Source organism: Prunus mume, linkage group LG3 (assembly GCF_029339155.1).
Source record: "Prunus mume cultivar Tortuosa linkage group LG3, ASM2933915v1, whole genome shotgun sequence".
Lineage (NCBI taxonomy): Eukaryota > Viridiplantae > Streptophyta > Magnoliopsida > Rosales > Rosaceae > Prunus > Prunus mume.
In genome coordinates this window covers 5,791,276-5,812,431 of record NC_142700.1, presented here as the reverse complement: position 1 = coordinate 5,812,431, position 21,156 = coordinate 5,791,276, and the positions used below count along the sequence as shown (strand labels likewise).

The 21,156-nt window shown below is 38.0% G+C and overlaps 1 protein-coding gene across 2 annotated transcripts; it reads left to right on the top strand.

The window, feature by feature from the left end:
* Nucleotides 1-6,835: 6,835 nt before the first annotated feature.
* Nucleotides 6,836-9,534, top strand: LOC148918512 (wall-associated receptor kinase 2-like). Of its 2 annotated transcripts, XM_089048033.1 has the most exons (4): nucleotides 6,836-7,561; nucleotides 7,689-7,836; nucleotides 7,944-8,096; nucleotides 8,251-9,534. In XM_089048033.1, the coding sequence occupies exons 2-4, from the start codon at nucleotides 7,773-7,775 to the stop codon at nucleotides 9,363-9,365; spliced, it is 1,332 nt and encodes a 443-aa protein (XP_088904159.1). In that variant the 5' UTR covers nucleotides 6,836-7,561; nucleotides 7,689-7,772; the 3' UTR covers nucleotides 9,366-9,534. The 2 variants fall into 2 exon arrangements, with proteins under 2 accessions (XP_088904159.1, XP_088904158.1); XM_089048032.1 differs by having other exon boundaries at nucleotides 6,836-7,836.
* The last annotated feature ends 11,622 nt before the right edge of the window (nucleotides 9,535-21,156 follow it).

Here is a 21,156-nt window from a genome sequence, read left to right as displayed (position 1 = left end):
GTAAGGCATTTCCCCTACAAAATAGGCCAGGCTTTGCCTCACTTTCCTCATAAACGATACAGTGCATATACATGGCCTTCCAATATGGGATGCTTATGCAATTTTCTATGTTGCTAGGACTTGTACTAACAGCAGCAAGAGGAGGAGAGGAAAAAATTGAAAATTTGCCAGTGTTCGTCAGGCTTCCAAGGGAACCCATATCTCCCAGATGGTTGCGAAGGTATATATACGTACCATCTTTATATTAGCCACTAAAAAATTGAAAATTGTTTTACTATTTGATTATTATCAGGAACAATTAATACTATGTGTTTATGAAACACTATGTTCAGTCAAACAATATGGGTAGAATATTTTTCAGGTTGTATTTCATTCTCCAAAAGGAGGTATTTATAATATAAGGATGTAACCATAGAAGGGTCAAACTAGGAAACAAGATAAAATCATAATTACACAATATCTGTACAAAAGAAAAGAAATATAGTCCTAATAAACTACGAAATAAATATCATAATTAAGCTAGGATCTCACTAACACTCTCCCTCAAGTTGGAGCAAAGATGTCATGCATGCCCAACTTGTCAAGTGAGTTGAGAAAGACCGTAGTAGACACAGCTTTCGTAAGAACATATGCTAGTTGATACACTCGGATGATATAAACGGAAAAATAATAATTTATGCATGCAACTTCTCTTTAAAAAAATGTCGATCAATCTTCATGTGCTTTGTACGATCATATTGCACAAAGTTATGCGCAATTGCAATTGCAGCTTTATTATCACAATACAAATCAATGGGTTTCTGGGGTCTAAACCCAAGATCTACCAACAATCTTCTCAACCATAGTAATTTGCATACACCTTGAGTAATCCCATGGTACTCGGCCTCGGCACTAGACCTAGACATCGCTTTGTACCCTGATTGCAGTTCAGTCATGGAGTTAAATTTCTTGAAACTATTGAAAGCTTTAAATTTGCTTCTGAAGAAATATAGACCCAAATCATCCTTGTGAAGTCATCAATTATCAACATAAAGTATTTGTTGTCTGCAACATATTCATTTCTCTTAGGGCCACAAAGGTCAATGTGAACTAACTCAAGTGGAATATTTGCTCTTTGAGCTTGGCCTTTTGGAAAAACTAATTTTGTGTTGTTTTCCCAGTTGGCAGTCCTCAAACACATCATTTTTCTCTTCTAGTTAAGGTGATCCATGCACCATATCTTTGTCTCTCAGTTGTTTTAACCCTTTAAAGTGTAGATGTCCTAGCCTTTTATGCCAAGTCCATGTGCAATGAGTGACTGTTGCTTTCATGGCTAACTAGTTTTCAGCTAATAGATATAAAAGATATCACATGTTCTTCTTCATTGGAACCTTGATGATGAGATAGTTCATTGAGGAACTGTCAAACACTTTGCACATGCCTTCTCCAAACACCAATTAGTATCCATGCTCATTCATTTGCCCAACACTCAACAAATTCTCCTTTAGTCCTAGCAGATACATCACTTCCCTTATATATTTTCTGCCTTTACAAGTGCACCAGTTGGCATTTGCACTTTCCCAGCCACATTAATTTGTCCTTACATCAATAAGCAATTCCACATTTCCAATCATATGATTGCTACAGCCACTGTCAATGTACCACTCCCCTTGTGTTTTTGTCTCAGTGGTTGCACAGTTAGCATAGAACAAGTTCCCAGACACTTCCATTGACTTGCACAGTTTGCCTTCTATATAGACTTTCCTGCATTGCACTCTCTAGCCAAATGACCAAATTTGTCACAATTGTAACATTTTGGCTTGCCTTTATAATTGCATTCTCCAAAGATTTCAGAAGGAAAAATGATTAACTTACGTAGGAAATCCACATTCCCCTATATATAATGCTCTCGGTCAACTTAATTCAATAAACGAAGGGGATTAAATAATACAACTTACTAAATTAAATTTATTTATGTCAAGTAATCTCATCTACATGTAGAATTAATGAAAGAAAAATTCTACGTTTTTTTGAACTGCCATTGTATATGTAAATACGTTTTTTTTTTTTCTTTTAAAACTTCCAATCATATCTCGAACATATTTCACGTTAGTAATTTCTCCAAGAACCGGTTGCTTGTATTTCAATCTGTAGTTCTCCTCTCTATGTATATCCGGTGGTTCATGCTACTCACACATTTTGGAGACATTACATTTTGTATCCCATTGGTACGCAATGCATCGACGTTGTTGAGATGCTTTAAAATTCTATCTCCATCATGAGCCATGCATGCATGCATCGATCATCATCATGGGACTCAATTATCTAGGATGTTACATGGCCTGAAGGCATGGACTTCCAGCAAGTAATAGAGACGAACCAATCATCATGATGAGCACCCTCGTAAATTTGCCGGTTTTACCCTTCTACCGACCCACTAGGCACTAGCAATAATAATAGAAATAAAAGGACACCTTTACTTCTCTCTTCCTTTCCTCGACCTGTCTATTTTTTAAATAAATTTATTTAGAGCATTCACAATCATACTCTCTATTTTTTTAGTTAAATTTTAGCTAAAAACATATAAAAGTTATTTTAGGAGTTCTCTATAAAATTTAAACTTCAATCGTGCTCTCTAGTTTAGGGAGTTATAAATATTATAACTCTTTTTTGATTAGTTCATATCTATTTTTTTTTTAAAGTTAGCATTAAATAAAGATTTAAAATACTCGTTAAATAAAGCGACATTAAATTATAGGGAGCCACTAGGAGTCATTTATTTCTCTTCGGATTTAGGAGCTCCTAGAGGTCTCCTTATTTTAGGAGGTGAATAGGGAGCATGGTTGGAGTTGTATTTTTACAATTTCTCCTTAAAATTTGTCTGATGAGGTGGTTTAAGGAGTCATTGTGGATGCTCTTATTACATAACTATAATTAATCTGAAAAAAACTCTGAAATAATTGAATTAGACAATGCAACGGAGTCCAACAAATTAGAGAGACGATCTAGATGTAGACTGCATTCAACAAATTTGTACACAAGGAGAGGAGGATCTTAATATTATTCCAACCAACCAATTCAGCTCTTCACGGAGGAATATTATATACCCTACACATTAGGAGATTTATTTTTTTGTTTTTCCTTTTATTCATACACCATTGAGAGATTAGTATTAGTATTCAAAGTTGCACATAAAAAATCATCTCTCCTAATGCGCATGCACATGAGACGGGGCCACGTAGGATCCGGTGGATGACGACACTAAAGTGACTTCGCGCGATGACGTCGGAGTACATGTTCGATAGCAACATGTTTAGAACAGCCACGTGGACGCTCATCTATCCGTAGACTTCATGTCAATGCATGCATTCTTTATATAGTGGGGGTCAATTATTGTGTCTGAGAGTCTATCTCACTAATCTGAAAAAGCTGTCTATTAAGGAAGTCTTAGTCAAGCCAGGCCACTTTGTCCCCAATTTTAACAACTAAATATTTTCACAAAGGATTTCAAGTTCGAAACTTTTCTCGTTAATTAAATAAATAAATAAACGGATGAGTGTGTTAACTGGCAAAAAAAGGTAACGTAAAGGCATTTTCTATCCATACAATAGGTCTGGCTTTGCCTCAGTTTCCTTAGGAAAACAATTAACACATAACAGACGGTGTGTGCTTATGAGTTGCTTATGCATAAATGAGGAGATTTCTCACACACACTACTAAAATGTTATGTAAATTTGAACATAAGACTACAAAACCCTCGTGGACAACAAACAACAATTTTAGCAGCACTCCAAACAACATATTCAAAACAATATTAAATGGGCTCCAGTAAGTAATAATCTGCAACATTATTCCATCTCCACCATGGACCGTACAGATGGAGGTGGAGCCAGCCATGGCAATTTTAAGTGAATTTTCATTTTCCTACTTTAGTTAAAATTTTAAGTATTTTTGTGGCCCTTCCAACTCCAACAATCCCTCTTAACTAAAGTTTGACAACGTTGATATGCATAGTTTCTTTAAGCCTATCATGTCACGCTCACATTCTTGTCTGAGAATAAATCAAATATAAAATGTGAATCATTATCTGTATGGAAGGGGTCTCTTCCTGGCCCACCTCACTCTCCCTTGCCCCCAAAAGAACTGCGTTCATCACGTCACGGCCCACTAAAAAAGAATCAACATGATGTTCATCACGTCACGGCCCACTGGAAAAATGATTAACTTACATAGGAAATCCACATTCCCCTATATATAATGCTCTCGGTCAACTTAATTCAATAAACGAAGGGGATTAAATAATACAACTTACTAAATTAAATTTATTTATGTCAAGTAATCTAATCTACATGTAGAATTAATGAAAGAAAAATTCTACGTTTTTTTGAACTGCCATTGTATATGTAAATACGTTTTTTTTTCCTTTTAAAACTTCCAACCGCGAATCATATCTCGAACATATTTTACGTTAGTAATTTCTCCAAGAACCAGTTGCTTGTACTGCAATATTTAGTTCTCCTCTCTATGTATATACGGTGGTTCATGCTACTCACACATTTTGTATCTCCATCATGAGCCATGCATGCATGCATCGATCATCATCATGGGACTCAATTATGTTGGATGTTCCATGGCCTGAAGGCATGGACTTCCAGCAAGTAACAGAGATGAACCAATCATCGTCATGAGCACCCTCGTAAATTTGCCAGTTCTACCCTTCCACCAACCCACTAGGCACTAGCATTAATAATATAAATAAAAGGACACCTTTACTTCTCTCTCTTCCTTTCCTCAACCTGTCTATTTTAAAAAAAATTTATTTCCTTGTATTCTGGCCTTTAGAACTTGAAGATATTCACACTTTTTTCAGTGGTGAGCAGATTTGGCCTGGGATTGTGAGTCGTGACTCGAGTCTTCATCACAAATAAAAACAAGATCGTTCATGATGATGTTTGTAGTTTGTTTAAAAGATTTATATGAGCAAAATGATAGACAGATTATTAATTTGGCACTAATTTAGATAAGCATGAGTGAATTCTATCTTCAGCGCAGGCAAGATCAGTTGTCACCTTACTAAACTTTACGTTTACAATGACTCCAGACCCCCAATTCAAGTGGCCGGCCCCACACCACACCCTAATTCAGGAGAAGAGCCATGCCTTCCTCATGTGCATATATATAAGCAAGAGACATGCTGCCATTTTTCCAAAAGCTCACTGATCTGTACGTGACGGCTGCCAAAACACTGTAGGACTATTTTACCCAAAATTCCTAGGTAGGAAAGGACACTTGGCAGTCCAAAACTGAAAGAGAATAAGACATAATTCTTTAGGACTCAGCTGGAAATGCAAATGAGCTGGCATACTTCATAATGTGCCTTAAGAGCCAATACATTTGATGTAATCTCTTTAGAATACATTTCATATATGATATATAAATGGCAAATTTATTTTGTTAGCTTTTACATCGTGTAAAGAAACAAATTACCAGAATATGCTAAATAAGTGATAAAGTAATCTAAAGAATATTAGATTGGTATCATATTCATAACAATGGGGTTAGCCTACCCCATATATGCATCTCTCAACCCTAAAAACATATCAATTTCATGACCTATGGCTCTTATACCAATTGTAAGATTTTCAAAACATTTTTAGATGTTCATTTGAATATTAAACATGCATTTAATCAAATTAATTGTAGCTGAAGTCTATGGTGGTTGTTTAAATTCAAAAACAAAACTTCTTCCAAGTATCTTAAGCTATGAACATTGATATATTTTTCATAAATGGAAAATTCAAGTGAAAGGATAATATCTAATTACCCTTGAACCAATTATATGAACCAATTTATGTTTGATCTTCTCTTGATGATTTCCTCTTTGGTGATCTCCTCCTTGATCTTTGATCTTTGCTCCTTGATCTTCTCTTTGACATGATACTCTCTGTATTGTAGGCTAATCAAATTGAATAATAAGTCTATCATGTCACGCCCACATGAGAATATATCAAATATTAAATTTGAATCTTTATCTAAATCGAAGGGTTCTCCTCCTGTTCCATGGACTTCCAACAAGTTAGAGAGATGACTCATATGTAAACTGCATTGAGAGATTAGTATTAGTATTCAAACTTGCACATAAAAAAAATCATCTCCCGTAATATAGGTTTTCAAAAAGCTCATTTTAGCATATATATTATATAATTATCTATATATAATTTATTTGAAGGGAAAAATTCAAAACTAGCCACTTATCATTTCCTAATTGGTTTTTGAAATTTTTTTAACACACTAAGAACTAATTAAAAAATAACAAGTGTCTAGTTTTGGATTTTCGTTCCAAATAGGCTCTATATAGAGAGAGATTATAGAATGCTATAATAGTACGGTCAGAAAAAATCATCATAATATACACGTGAGATGGGGTCACGAAGGATCCAGTGGATGATGACACCAAAGTGACTTAACGCGATGACATAGTACTACATGTCGTTTGATGTTTAGAACAGCCACGTGGACGCTCATCTAGCCGTAGACTACATGTCAATGCATTCTTTCTATGGTGGGTTAATTATTGTGACTCGACTGTTCACCAGGAATATGAAAAAGCTGTCTATTAAGAAAGTCTTTTAGTCAAGCCACGCCACTTGGTCACCAATTTTAACAACCAACCAGGCCAATCAAATATTTTCACGTATCGAAAAAGGGTTTCAAGGTGGAATCTTTTCTCACTCGTTAATTAAAATAAATAAAACGGACAGATGAGTGTTAACAGACAAAAAATAATAATTATAGGTTAGTAAAGGCATTTCCTATCTATATAATAGGCCAGGCTTTGCCTCGGTTTCCTTAGGAAAACAATTTACACATAACATACAGTGCATGCTACAGTGCATGCCTATACCACAGATGGCCTCTCAATATGGGATGCTTATTCTACTTTCAATAATGTTGCTAGCAGTACTTGTACCAGCAGCGACAAGTGTTGTAGCAACAACAAGAGCAAGCGCCGGAGGAGGAGGAGAAGAAAATAAAACAGCTATAGCCCTGCCTCTCTGCAAACCCAAATGTGGTAATGTCCCAATTCCATACCCATTTGGCATTGGTGACGGTTGTTACTCCCGACCAGAATTCAACATCACCTGCATAGAATCCAATAATAATGAGCCCACATTACCCCGATTGATGAAAACCCGTATCATTGTCTCCAACATATCTCTTGAAGAGGGTGAGCTGCATATACTGCAGTTAGTAAATAGAGATTGTTATAACGCCAAGGTATCCGACTCCCAAGGGAAGACCAAAGCAGCGGCGGGCTCAGGGTGTATAATCCTTACACCATCTCTGGAGAAAAAAACAGCTTCTTTGTGGTTGGTTGTGACACGAAAGCGTACTTATTCGGTGGCCGGGAAGACCAAAGCTACACAACTGGCTGCGTCTCCGTATGTCGAAAGAAAATTGGTGGCTACGCGTACGCCATTGACAAGAACGAGTCTTGCTCTGGCATGGGGTGTTGCGAAACGAAGATCCCCCCTGGGCTGAACAACCTGACTCTGTGGGTGGAAAGCTATAACAACCATAGGTACGTATGGGACTTTAACCCCTGCGGCTTCGCCTTCGTTGTGAGACATGGCTCTTTCACATTCAGAAGTACAAGCTTTCAACAACTTCGCAATATAAGCCGGCTTCCCCTGGTTCTTGTTTGGCAGGTTAGGGAGGAGTCGTGTGAAGTTGCAAGTCAAAACCACGACACTTTTGCATGCAAGGGAAATACCACCTGCCATAACTGGTCTATGGGTTACATTTGCCGGTGTAGGAAAGGCTTCGAAGGGAACCCATACCTCTATGGTTGCCAAGGTATACAAATACATACATATATTATATACTGCAGCTAACTAAAGCTCAAAATTAAGGATATTCTTCTTGATGGATCTGTGATATATGAGTTTTACTATTTATTTCAGATATTAATGAGTGCGATAAAAACCCCTGTAAGAATGGACAGTGCACAAATCTACAAGGAAATTACTCTTGTTCCTGTGATAGTGGCTACCGCAACCAAGACCAGATTACGTGCATCGAAGTTCCCTCACAAACACGCTTGAAAATCTCGCTGGGTATGTACTAGAGCTAGTTATTTACCTGTAAGCAGTATATTCAACACACATGCAGTATATTAATTCTGTTTGGCAATGAATATAATCTAGTTTTGACATCGGAGCCGAGGATACTATTAAGAATAACATATATATGGTTTTCAATTTATTGCAGGCGTGTCATTGAGCTTCTCTGTTTTACTGGTTGCAATTTTTGGGATATATAGGAAACAGAGGAAAAGCCATGTAGAGAAGCTCAAACAAAAATACTTTGACGCTAATGGTGGCGCAATTTTAGAGAAAAAAATGGCTAGTACGGGGAAAACAGCCAAATCCTTTACTGAAAATGACGTTAAGGCCACCACGAACAATTATCATAAAGTAAAAATAGTTGGTGAGGGAAGATATGGAATTGTTTACAAAGGAATACTAGATAAACAAGTGGTTGCCATAAAAGTTAGTGCCCCAATTGACCCAAACCAAAATACTGACCCAGTTGACCAAAATACCGACGTCCAAAACCAATTTGTTAAAGAGATGACTGCTCTTTATCAAATAAACCATACAAATGTTGTGAGACTCATAGGTTGTTGTTTAGAGACCCCAATACCAATATTGGTTTACGAGTTTATGTGCAAGGGCACTCTTTATGAGAATATTCACGGAAAAAATGGCGAAAAACCATCACCACCCCTTAAATTGCAACAGCGGTTGAAGATAGCAGCCGAGACGGCAGACGCCCTAGCATACTTGCACCACTCCGCTGTCACGCGTTTCATACACCATGATGTGAAAACCGCTAATATACTGTTAGATAAGAATTTAACGGCAAAACTGTCCGGCTTTGGAGCTTCAACACTGGTTCTTGGAGATGAGAATGAAACATCAGCTTTAGCCTATGAAAGGGAAAAAAGACACGACGTCTATAGCTTTGGACTTGTGCTAGTGGAGCTGTTAACAGGCCTAAAGGCAGAGGAAAAAGAGGTAAAACTCTTTCTTCGCTCAGTTGAAGGGAGTACGTTGCGTCAAACTCTTGATGAAGAAATATTGGAGAAATCTTCTGATGATGTCATCAAAAAAGCTGCTGAGCTGACAATAAAATGCTTGAATTCAAGAGGGGAGGAAAGGCTATCTATGAAAGATGTACACGGAGAGCTCCAAAAATTACTTGAAACCATGCCTCAACATCCAAGTGGAGGAGAAGAGGATGATATCTCTCCATCTCCCAAAGATACCGGCAACTTAGTTGGTTCTAGTAGTGCAGAGAGTGCGGAAGCAGCATTCAAATAACGACTCTTCGAGATGGGTGATAATTAGTTGACTTGTTCGTCCTTGTAATTAATGTTCCGTGTAAAATACAATAGACTGTAGAATGGAGTCATGTGGTGTGCTATTGTAAATTTGTTGTGTGCTTTCGGAAATAAAATAATAAATAAAGATTGAGCTGGCTTCTGAATAAGGAGAATGCTAACAACCTTCTCTTTTTGGATATTTTTCCTTTTTCTCATGACATGCGTCTTTTTTTTTTTTTTTTTTTTGGTTGAGAAAAAGCGATTCCAATTATTGATGAAACATATCAAAGTACAAAGCCACAAAGAGCCAAAACGGGTACGACACCAGTGACCAAACACAACAACAAGTTGATTTTATTTGGAGAGAATTACGACTAGACCAATAAATACTCAACTCCTGATTTAGCATCTTGAAAGATTCGTACACAGACTAACAATATATCTCCTCTGTGTAACGGCAAATTTATATTGTAGCCAAAAACTAAAATACAAAACACAATAAACTCCTAAAGAGTTCATGAGAACTAAAATAAAAAAATGTAGCAAACTTCTAAAGAGTAATAGACTTAAAACAAGAAACAAGAACGCCATTCCACATCCTCTCCAGCAACCGAAGAAATCCATAACGCCATACTGGCTAAATCCTTAGTGCGGCATCAGCTAAACCCTAACCCACACAAGCCTATAACCTTCATTATTGTAACTCCAAACACTAATCTGGAGCCAAAACCTTATATATGTGGGCCAAAAGTGACAACTAAATCATGGCGGCAATAGTGTTTCGCGGTGTCTGTTTCCACATCGCATCCTAACCAACATAACAACCATTACTACTCTATCTATGTTGATGCCTCCACCTCTGCCGGGATAGATAGTACTGCCGACAACTCTTATTATAGCCAAGCAAAAAACACCCAAACCAAAAAAACCTGCATTCAAAAACAACAAACACAAAAATAAAACCAAGATCCATGGAAAAGGAAAATTAAGGAAAGAGGATAATGAATTTGGTATTTAGGTGAAGGGACCAAATTAAAACTCCAATGGATAAATCTAAGACAACAATGATTAAATGTTCTTAGTAACAATATGACAGACCTATGAACAAGCAAGAGATACACATATCCAAATCCCTAATCAAACATATAAGACAATGACAATGATCGACTGAACCTAACAGAGATATGACTAGTCAATAAACTAGTCATAAATCTATAAAAATAAAAATAAAACCAATCAGTTCACAGATACAAGGTAAATCAATTAACCAAAACTGGTATGAAACTAAGCAAAAGTATGACTAGACTTTATTAATAGGCCTATGAATATGTAATACATGGAAAACAACAACTAGATTCGCAACAAACCAATTATCAACACCTGCAATTCTAGACTTAGAGAAAGGAGGAGGAGAAAACTTCATTTATATGCCCAATAGACTTTATTAATTTATTTTTATAGCTAATTGCATCCTGATGTCTTATATGATGATTGATGATGGGTGCTTTCGCTTGCCAATGATAAATCAGTTGGGAATTTCTCTCTTTTTAGTTCAAGATGACTGCATTTTATTTGTAAAATATTCAAAATGTAGCTTACTCATCGAAAAATTCATGATTCCGTCATATATGGTTTTCAGAAAAGATTTGATGGGAAATAATTTTCTATATCTTTCCTAAGAGATAGAAAATGGAAGATTATTTTCCCTTGTTTGGTAATGCTAGGAAAGTAAAGAGGAAATACCACTTTATTTCCTCTCACATGTTTGGTTTGTATAAAAATGTAAAACAAAGTTTGTTTAATTTTTCAATTATACCCATATGAAATCAAATAAAAAAAGAATGCATTTAATGCTATAATGTAATTATAAATTGTTAATGAATACAAAATAGTAATGAAAAATATGTATTTAATGTTGGCTCATTTTCTCAAACTTTGTCATGATAAGGGAAAACAAAACCCAAACGGGGAGGAATGCTTCACTTTCCCCCTACTTTCCTATGTGCCAGCCAGACAACCATTTCTCATGCATGAACTTATCAAAAATAATAAAGCAATTGATTTACCATCCCCATAACTTCTTTCCTAAGAGCACTTTCACCAGTTAACCCTTTGCCATGGCAAGGGGAGCCCTAAAGCAGCTACTATTCATGTGAATAGTGGCTGCCCTAGCACAAAAAAAAAATATTGTGTTTCTAGCAGTGCAAGGTTTGTCATGGTAAATACTATTAATTTTTTTTGTTTTTTTCACAACTTTGTTTACTTAAACAATTAATTTGGATAATATTTTCGGATCAAATGTTTGGGTTCCTCCGTGTCAATACTATTCATATCGGATAAGATTTTCGGTTTCAAATTTCAAATAAATTTCAGGTACATTTCAAAATTCAAATTTTAGATAAATTCAAAATGTCAAATTTCAGATACATTTCAAAATTCAAATTCCAGATAAATTTCAAATTTCAAATTTCAGATAAGATTTTCACCCTCTAAATTTCATGTGGTTTGTTTATTTTTTATGCTTTGGTTGTGGTTTGTTTATTTTTTATGCTTTGGTTGTAGTTTGTTTATTTTTTATGCTTTGGTTGTTGTTTGCTTTTTATGTATGGAATGTTTTGAATAAAAAGGAATTTTGTTGAATATTTTTTCCTTGAAAGTGATAGAGAAAAAAAAAATGAAAAAAAACAACTTGAAAGTGAAAAAAAATTGAGTAGAAAGTGAAAAATAGTAGAAGAAGAAGAAAATGTATGAGGAGTTGGTGTTAAAAGTGAAAAGTATTTGTTGATATTTATAGAAAAAAAAATTCAGTATTTTTTTGGTATTTTTTTAAATTTTGAATTTTTATTGGGCAAAAAATTGCATGCCGTTGGATTGCTGAAAAAAGGATCGGAGAGCCTAGAAGCTTCCACGTGGCAGAGAGCTGTTGGGGTTGCTTTTTCAATTTTTTATCTGCGAAAAAATGGATGCCGTTGGATATGTTTAAAAGTCGATCGGATGGTTCAGAAGACACTGGAAGAGCCTCGTTGGGTGGTCACTGTAGCGACGATCAAATTTTTTTAACATTGGCGTGTGCATTGCACGCACTAACGTTAAAAATTTACTCCATGCACGACGTCATCGTGGCGTCGCGCGATGACGTCAGCACAGCCTGCGAGTGGCGCTCAGGCCAGCTCAAGTATGTGGGCCCCACTACTTGCCCTGACAGCTTCTTGTTGCTGGAACCACATTTTGGATCCCCCCCAACAAGCCCCTTGCTGCCAATGCTCTAATTACCAAACGGAGAGCGCAGGTCAGCTAACCGTTGATGGAGATGCCGTTGATGGAGATGCATGCATTCATCTCAATGGTCCATGTCACGAAGCCAGTCATGGACGTCCAACGAATAATAGAGGCGACCCCGAGGTATTGCAAGCCAATCATATGACACGTGACGTGAATCATGATGATGAGCAGAGCACCCTCGTGAATTTGCCTGTTTATTTCCTCAATCAACCTGTCTATTTCTTTTATTTTATTACATTATCTTCTTGTTCTTATTCCTTTCTTTTTTCTTGCCTTTAGAGAGATATTCGCACTTTTTTCAGTGGCATGCAGCTTTGGCCCGGGATTGTGACTCGAGTCGTCATCACTAATAAAAACAAGATCGTTCATGATCATGATGATGCTTTGTTTGGAAGATATATTATATTATATGAGCAAAATAATAGACACATTAATTTGGCACTGTTTTAGATAAGCATGAGTGGATTCTATCTCCAAGCATTGATCCAGTCAAGAACAATGGTCAACAAAGATACGAGCTCGTATGTCGCAACTATTTGTTGTGTTTTCTCCATTCATGGAGGAAAACGTTTTAAAGTACACATGTGCAGGCAAACTTAGGGCCATGCATCATAAGAAAATTATGGGGAAACGAGAAAAAAAAAATTAGGGGGCTTAGAAGATACAAGATAGTGGTGAGAGAAATGGGAAGATGATGATATATGAAACGAGTTATGGACCAAAAAAAAACCCTACTTAAATAAGTTTTAGTTTTTAGTTTCATTTACTATATCCATTAATTTAGAGGTATTTTTATTGAAACCGCTTATGAGAAGTACTTCTTGCATAAACATTTCCGCACATATCCGAATATATTTTTTTTAGGGCATAATGGGATATGAAGAATTGAAAATCTAAAAGGAGAGTTCGTACCTTATTGTTTTCTTATTTAAGTGATCTTTTTACTAAGATGAAGCATGAAGATGACTTAGAATAATTGATAGTTCAAATGATTGAAGTACGATTCTAATCACTCGTTCGGGTCTATTCCTCTATATTTTGGAGGAGGCATTATTATTGTAGAGCACTAATCTGTACCGATGGAGGAGGAGAACCATGTGTTTCCTTTTCCTCCAACCCAATCATATGACTGGTGAATCATGAGTCATAATGATGAGCAGCACTATCGTGAATTTGCCTGTTTTACACTTCTACCCACCCAGCAGAAAAAGACACATTACTTTGTCTCATCTCTCTTCCTTTCTTCAACCTGTATCTTCTTTTACATTATCTTCTGATGCCTTTTTTCCTTTGAAATAATGAATTTTTCTACTAGTGAAGTCACCATCCTCATAAGCTAGCACTTCCTTTAGTAAAGATATACATCAACATCGGCGTACTACTTTGTGTCACTAAACCCCACGTTTTTTTCTTTTTGGTGACAAAGATTCAATGGAGATATGACTGGCATATGACGCACCAGGTCATGTGTTGTCGCGATTCGCAAGTTTCTTCATTTATGTGGGAAACCTTTTGTAGGTACATTATACATTATACATATAGGGCAATGCACCATGGTTTATTAAGCAAGGTGGTTTCCTTTAACTTTCAGGAATTATATGAGATTTCAAGGATATTGAAAGCCTTGAAATTATAAAATAACTTGTTTGATACAGTCACATGGATCAAAATTGTCATTTTTCCCTTCTGGTTATAAATAATCCAGTTTTATTTCTGAAAATAAGGAAGAAAAAAGTAGAAGAATGTAAATTGGAAAGAATCAAGTGAACGAAGAGGTCTTGGTCAATAATTAGTCCAAAAAGAAGGGGTGGTAAAAGAGGTCTTGGTCAGTCCAAGAGCATAGTATATATATATATTTGAATTTTCAGCCATTTTATTCCATGAATTATGATCCTTGTAGAAATTAACCCTTAGAATAAAAAAATCAGCCATTTTAGTTCTTGGATTAATTAAATCACCAATTTAACCCTTACCGTTAATTTTTTCAATTTTCATTCATTTTTCTGTCTAAAAAGTCAGATTACTATTTGATTTTTTTAATTATTATAAAAAACTTAAATAGTTAGAAAATAGAAAAATGAAAAGGAAAAAAAAAATCTTTCTCCCCATCCCTTCCTCATTTCCCGTCTTTATTATGCATAGCTCAGGTTCCTCCTTCTTTTTCTTCCTCCTTCCTCTTTGAATTATTGGTTACAAATTACAAAGCTTGTTCCTTTTGAATGGAACTTGAAGTTGTTGATATAGAAAAGTGTTGGTGAGATATCCTAGTCTTATTAGGATATTTCTTTCTTATTCTATTAGGATTTTATTTGTTTCCTTTTTGTATAGATATTATGTAATTAAGACTTTTCTTATTTCCTAGTATAACCCTACTAGGGTTTGTAACCTTGTATTATAAATACCTCTTTTCGGAAAATGAAATACATCTGAAATATTCTACCCATATTGTTTGACTTTGGCATCAGAGCCGACTTTCTGGTGACCTGTGTGTGTTGTGGCCACTCGTGTTCTATTGTGTGCCCTAATTCCTTTTAGGGTTCTTGTGCCTGTGACTATGCTGTGTTTGTCGTATCCACTTCATGTTGTGTTTTTCCGTTGTTATCATGGGTGATGATTCTAAAGTCGTGGCGGGTGTTAGTGCGTCTACAACAAAGGATGAACGTCCCTCGCGTGATTACTCTACCCCGATTACTTCTGACAAATTGGATGGCTCTAATTATGCCTCTTGGTCTTGTGGTGCGCGTATTACAATTACTAGTCGTCGTATGCAAAGTTGGATCAATGGGAAGAAGCCTGCTCCGTCTAAAGATTCCACTGCCTATGACGAATGGGAAAAAGATAATTGTCTGGTGTAGTCATGGCTTCTCAATTCCACGACTAAGCCAGTTCGTGCTTTGTTTGAACATGGTGCTACTTGTTTGTGCCTAATAAATCACGGTCACAAACTGATTGAAGGGACTTCCTCTCGGTCATGACACTTACCATTTCGTTAGGCATTTCGCCTTCCTGAAAACAAAAGAAAAGCCGCAAAGGCAGAATCCTCTCGGCCTCGCGACCACGTATTGTAGGCCGAAGCCGAAGGCCGTAAAAGACACGGCCGAAGATACTGTGGTTAAATCGCCACGTGACCTCATGGTCCCACGCCCCATTTAATGAAGTAATGCCTCTGACTATCGCAACAAATCCACTAGTCGCAAGAAGCATTTAATGCACAAGGGAAGAAGGGAAGTGACTGAAGTCAGAATTTGGTGATGGAAATCAGAGTGGTTAGGCGCAGACATTCTCACAAGCAATCTTACGACTTGAGGTCAGATCACCAACCACCAGACCAGGGCATTAAATGCGTTCCCACGGCCAAAGGGGCAGAACCCACGATTATGGCAGTGGCCGAGATTTACCGGGATTTATGGGGGTCACACCACTATGCTCCACGATCTTAAACCACCATGCTTCACGATTCCAAATGCCGATTTGACTACCAACTTGCCCCGATCAGGCTCCACCACACAGGTCTTTTTAGCCTCGATTGTCCCTCCAGGACTCCTCCTATAAATACTAAGCTCAGGACTACATTCAAGGGGTTCAAACACCAAACCAAAAGCCTCCCACGGAGCAAATTATATTTTCCTGTAATGCACTTTCAATACCTTTATTTGCTTTCCTATGAGTAGTGGTAGATTGTAAGGAAAATCTATTCATCAATATATTATACGACCTTTGATTTTCTAGGCGCCGGAGCACCATCTCTGTTATCATCTCACTCACCCCATATATCATACGACCGTCGCTCTCTGAGCAACACGCGGAGCACCGCCTAAAACCCGCCACCAACACCACCACTAAACGGCCTTGTAGCTCAGGCCGTGAACCTGACGACCGAGATTAGTTCCTCTCTCGGCCACAATCGTTTGATTAAGAGTCGAATGCAAAACAGGCGCATCATTTAACCATCTTCTACCCAAACCTCATCACCATCTCGACGCACGGTAGACCGTGCTTTGGCACGCCCGCGCACAACCGCACCGCATCTAAAAGAAGGATGTCACGTGTTGACGCACATCCCCTCGGCTCGGAGCACCAGGCCGTGAGATTTGTGCAGCCAACACTACTGCTTTTAATATATGGGAAGCCACTCGGAAGACTTATACTGTGACTCGAATAGTTCTCGTCTGTTTCAACTTCGACGGCAGTCCATCCTTACGTGTCAGAATGGTGAATCTGTCAAAGTGTTCTATGAAAAACTCCATGTTATCTGGCAGGAGATTGATTGTCTGCGTCCACATGAATATAGCTGTACCGATGATGGGGCTCGCCGTCTGAAAGAACTTGAAGCCGATTGAGTTTATGATTTTCTTGGAGGACTTGATCCACCATATGATGGTGTCTATAACCATATCCTTGCTCTTAGTCCTGTCTTGCCCCCTCTTGAGGCCTATGCCATGGTCATGGAGGAAGACACCCGTCAGTCCGCTATGCTTGGAGGAGGTTCTATGGCCCTCAAAGTCGACCCAGCACGTCAACGACCGGTCGCACAAAGACGACGCGACCGGTCGCCTCGCTATAAAATTTTCTACTTTTGTTGGGTCGCGTCCTGCTGGCTCTACCCCTAGCTCTCTTGACGGTCCTCCTAAATGTCGTCATTGTAATGAGAATCACTACTCTGAGAATTTCTTTAAGGAGCATGGTTATCCCGATTGGTTTGCTGACTACAAAGCTCGTATGTACGATCCAAGGTCGCCTGCACTATGACTCAAGATGAGACCCGTCCTCCGGCCCCGTCTGCAAATCTGTGTGCTTCCGATACCATGCCAGGTATGGGTTCTAATACTTGGATAATTGACACTGGTGCTTCTGATTACATGACTTATGATACCAATATATTTGATGAGTTGTCTCGTAACCCTCGTGACCCCTATATTATTAGTGCTAATGATTTACATTCCCCAGTTACCGGTGAAGGTACCATCCACCTCACTCATTCTCTACCTATGTCCTATGCTCTTTTGGTTCCAAAAATTCGTTGCAATTTGTTGTCTGTTGGGCGTTTACTTTGATACATTTAACGCTTCTGCTACTTTCTATTCTACCCATTGTTTTTTTCAGGATCTCAAGACTTATGCGAAGATTGGGCATGGTAAACGGATAGGGGGTTGTACTACCTACTTACCGGTTGCAGCAGTTTGTGGGTGTATGGCTAATAAAGTCCAGGGTAGTAGTGTCAAAGACAAACAACAACTTTGGCTGTGGCATCGTCGCTTAGGACATCCGTCATTTGGTTATCTTAAGCATTTGTTTAATTCATTATTTAGTTCGTGTGATGAGTCTAGCTTCAAATGTGAGACTTATGTAATGGCCAAGAGCCACCGTACTGTTTTTCCTATGAGTAATAATAAAGCTGCACTGCCTTTTGAGTTAGTACATTCTGATGTATGGGGCCCTGCCCGTGTGACTTCTCATGGTTTCCGTTGGTTTGTCACGTTCATTGATGATTGCACTCGCTTAGCATGGGTATATTTTTTGAAGAATAAACATGATGTTGCCTCTATTCTTTTTTAGTTTTGTACTATGGTGTCTACTCAGTTTCATGCCAGTGTTAAAGTATTTCGAACTGATAACGGAGGTGAATATATGAATTATACCTTGACCCAGTTCTTCCGTGATCAAGGTATCATCCATCAAACTACCACTCCATTCACTCCTCAACAGAATGGTGTGTCTGAACGTAAGAATTGTCAATTACTTAAAGTTGATCGCTCTCCTATGTTGGATATGTCTGTTCCCCACCATCTTTGGGGACATGGTGTTTTGGCCGCTGCCTATTTGATTAACCGTACTCTTAATCGGGTTTTGAATTTCAAGACTCCGCTTGATGTATTATGTGCCCATACTCCCCCAGTTTCGGTCTCTAAGCTACCTCCAAAGGTGTTTGGACGTGTTTCTTATGTTCATGTCTACTCCCATCAACGAAGTAAGCTTGATCCATATGCTCTCCGCTGCGTCTTCATTGGCTATTCTACTACTCAGAAGATTACAAGTGCTACCACCCTCCTTCACAGAAGGTACATGTTACTTTGGATGTCACTTTTCATGAAGAAGTATCGTATTATGTCTCTTCCTCCTCTCCAATTCAGGGGGAGAGCGGGAGTGAATTGAAGAATTTCGGAATGGAAGATCTTAGACGAAAAAATGCATGTGAAAATCTTGGATGTACAGAGGCATATGAAGGAATCTCTGACGGAGTGCCAACGACCGGTCGCCTAGAGGACGCGACCGGTCGCCAAGCAATCTGTGCAAATTTGACCGGTCGTGTAGAGGGTGACGACCGGTCGCACGGCACGATGCATGACGAGTGCGTAGAAACGACCGGTCTTCCGTAAGATACGACCACGCTCAACAATCATGCAAAACCAACCGGTCGACTGAAGGTAACGACCGGTTGCTTGAATTCCATGATGAAATTTGCCATTCGCCAAAAGAATGTAACATTAATATTGGTGACTCCTGTGAAGATGAGATTGATATAAGACCCCCCTCTGCCCTGTCATTGTCTCAATCAACTCGTGATGATGATGAGGTACTCTCTAATGATGTATCTATTTATCCCTTACCTTCACGCACTACTCGTGGTAAACCTAAAGTGCAATATTCCCCTGATATACATGCCAAATCTAAATATCTCATTAATCATTATGTGTCAACTCATCGGCTGTCTAAGTCATATACATCATATTTGTGTCAACTATCTAGTGTATGTGTGCCAATTAAGTTGCAGGATGCTCTATCAAATCCAAAATGGGTAGATGCAATGCATGTTGAGATGGAAGCCTTAAATAAGAATGCCACGTGGGAGCTAGTCCCTTTACCAAAAGGAAAAAATGCAGTTGGGTGCAGATGAGTGTTTACTTTGAAGCACAAGGCTGATGGTTCCATTGACCGTTACAAGGCAAAGTTGGTAGCGAAATGTTATACTCAGACCTATGAAGTGGATTACACGGAGACCTTTGCTCCAGTAGCAAAGCTCAATACTGTACGCATACTTTTGTCCTGGGCTGCTAATCATGATTGGCCTCTGTTACAATTTGATGTCAAAAATGCATTCCTTCATAGTGACCTCAAGGAAGAAATATACATGGACCCTCTGCCAGGTATCCTTGTAACCTCTAAGGAGGGTATGGTGTGCAAATTACAGAAATTCTTATATGGATTAAAGCAGTCTCCAAGAGCTTTGTTTGAGAAGTTTGCTGCATCTATGAGGAAGTCTGGGTATGTACAAAGTAATTCGGATCACACTTTGTTTCTGAAGCGTCAGAAAGGTAAATTGACAGTTTTAATAATTTATGTTGATGATATGATTGTAACTAGAGATGATCAGACAGAAATACAGAGTTTCCAGAAATATCTGGCGTCTGAATTTGAGATGAAATCATTAGGTGACTTGAAGTACTTTCTCGGGATTGAAGTGGTCAGATCTAAGCATGGTATTTTCTTGTCTCAAAGGAAGTATATTTTGGATTTACTTGCAGAAACTGGAATGTTGGATTGTAAACCAATTGATACTCCTAGTGAATAGAATCACAAGTTGGGGTTATATCCTGATCAAGTTCATATTGATAAGGAGCGCTATCAACGGCTTGTGGGGAAATTAATTTATTTAGCTCATACACGTCCTGACATTGCGTATGCAGTAAGTGTGATGAGTCAGTTTATGCACGCACCTAGTGAAGATCATATGGCAGCTGTAACGCGTATTTTGAGATATCTCAAAGTAACTCCTGGCAAAGGGTTAATGTTTTCCAAGTATGGTCATACAGATGTGGAAGGATACACCGATGCTGATTGGGCAGGTTCGGCTACTGATAGACGTTCTACGTCTTGGTATTTTACGTTTGTTGGTGGTAATCTTGTTACTTGGAGAAGCAAGAAACAAAAGGTGGTGTCTCGATCTAGTGCTAAGGCCGAATATCGTGGAATGGCCCATGGTGTATGTGAGTTACTATGGTTGAGGAGATTATTGAGAGATCTTGGCTTTGGGCCTAAGAAACCTATGGATTTATATTGCGATAATAAGGCTGCGATTGCAATTGCTCATAACCCTGTACAACATGATCGTACAAAGCATGTTGAGATTGATCGAAATTTCATTAAAGAAAAGTTGGGCATGCGTGACGTCTTTGCTCCAACTTGAGGGGAAGTGTTGACGTGATATCCTAGTCTTATTAGGATATTTCTTTCTTATTCTATTAGAATTTTATTTGTTTCCTTTTTGTATAGATATTATGTAATTAGGACTTTTCTTATTTCATAGTATAACCCTACTAGGGTTTGTAACCTTGTATTATAAATACCTCATTTCGGAGAATGAAATACATCTGAGATATTCTACCCATATTATTTGACTAAAAGAACCCACCTCTGCTGTCCATTGGGGAAAAATGGATGGAATTTACAATTTACAAATTTACTCTTATTATTAAGGGAAATGGATGAAATTTCGAAAAACTTAACTG

Bases quoted from the DNA above. Each gene is read 5' to 3' on its own strand.
- LOC148918512 (XM_089048032.1), top strand. From the start codon at position 7,485: ATGGGGTGTTGCGAAACGAAGATCCCCCCTGGGCTGAACAACCTGACT. The intron at 7,837-7,943 runs GTATACAAATAC...TATTTATTTCAG, and splicing joins ATACCTCTATGGTTGCCAAG to ATATTAATGAGTGCGATAAA. The intron at 8,097-8,250 runs GTATGTACTAGA...AATTTATTGCAG, and splicing joins ACGCTTGAAAATCTCGCTGG to GCGTGTCATTGAGCTTCTCT.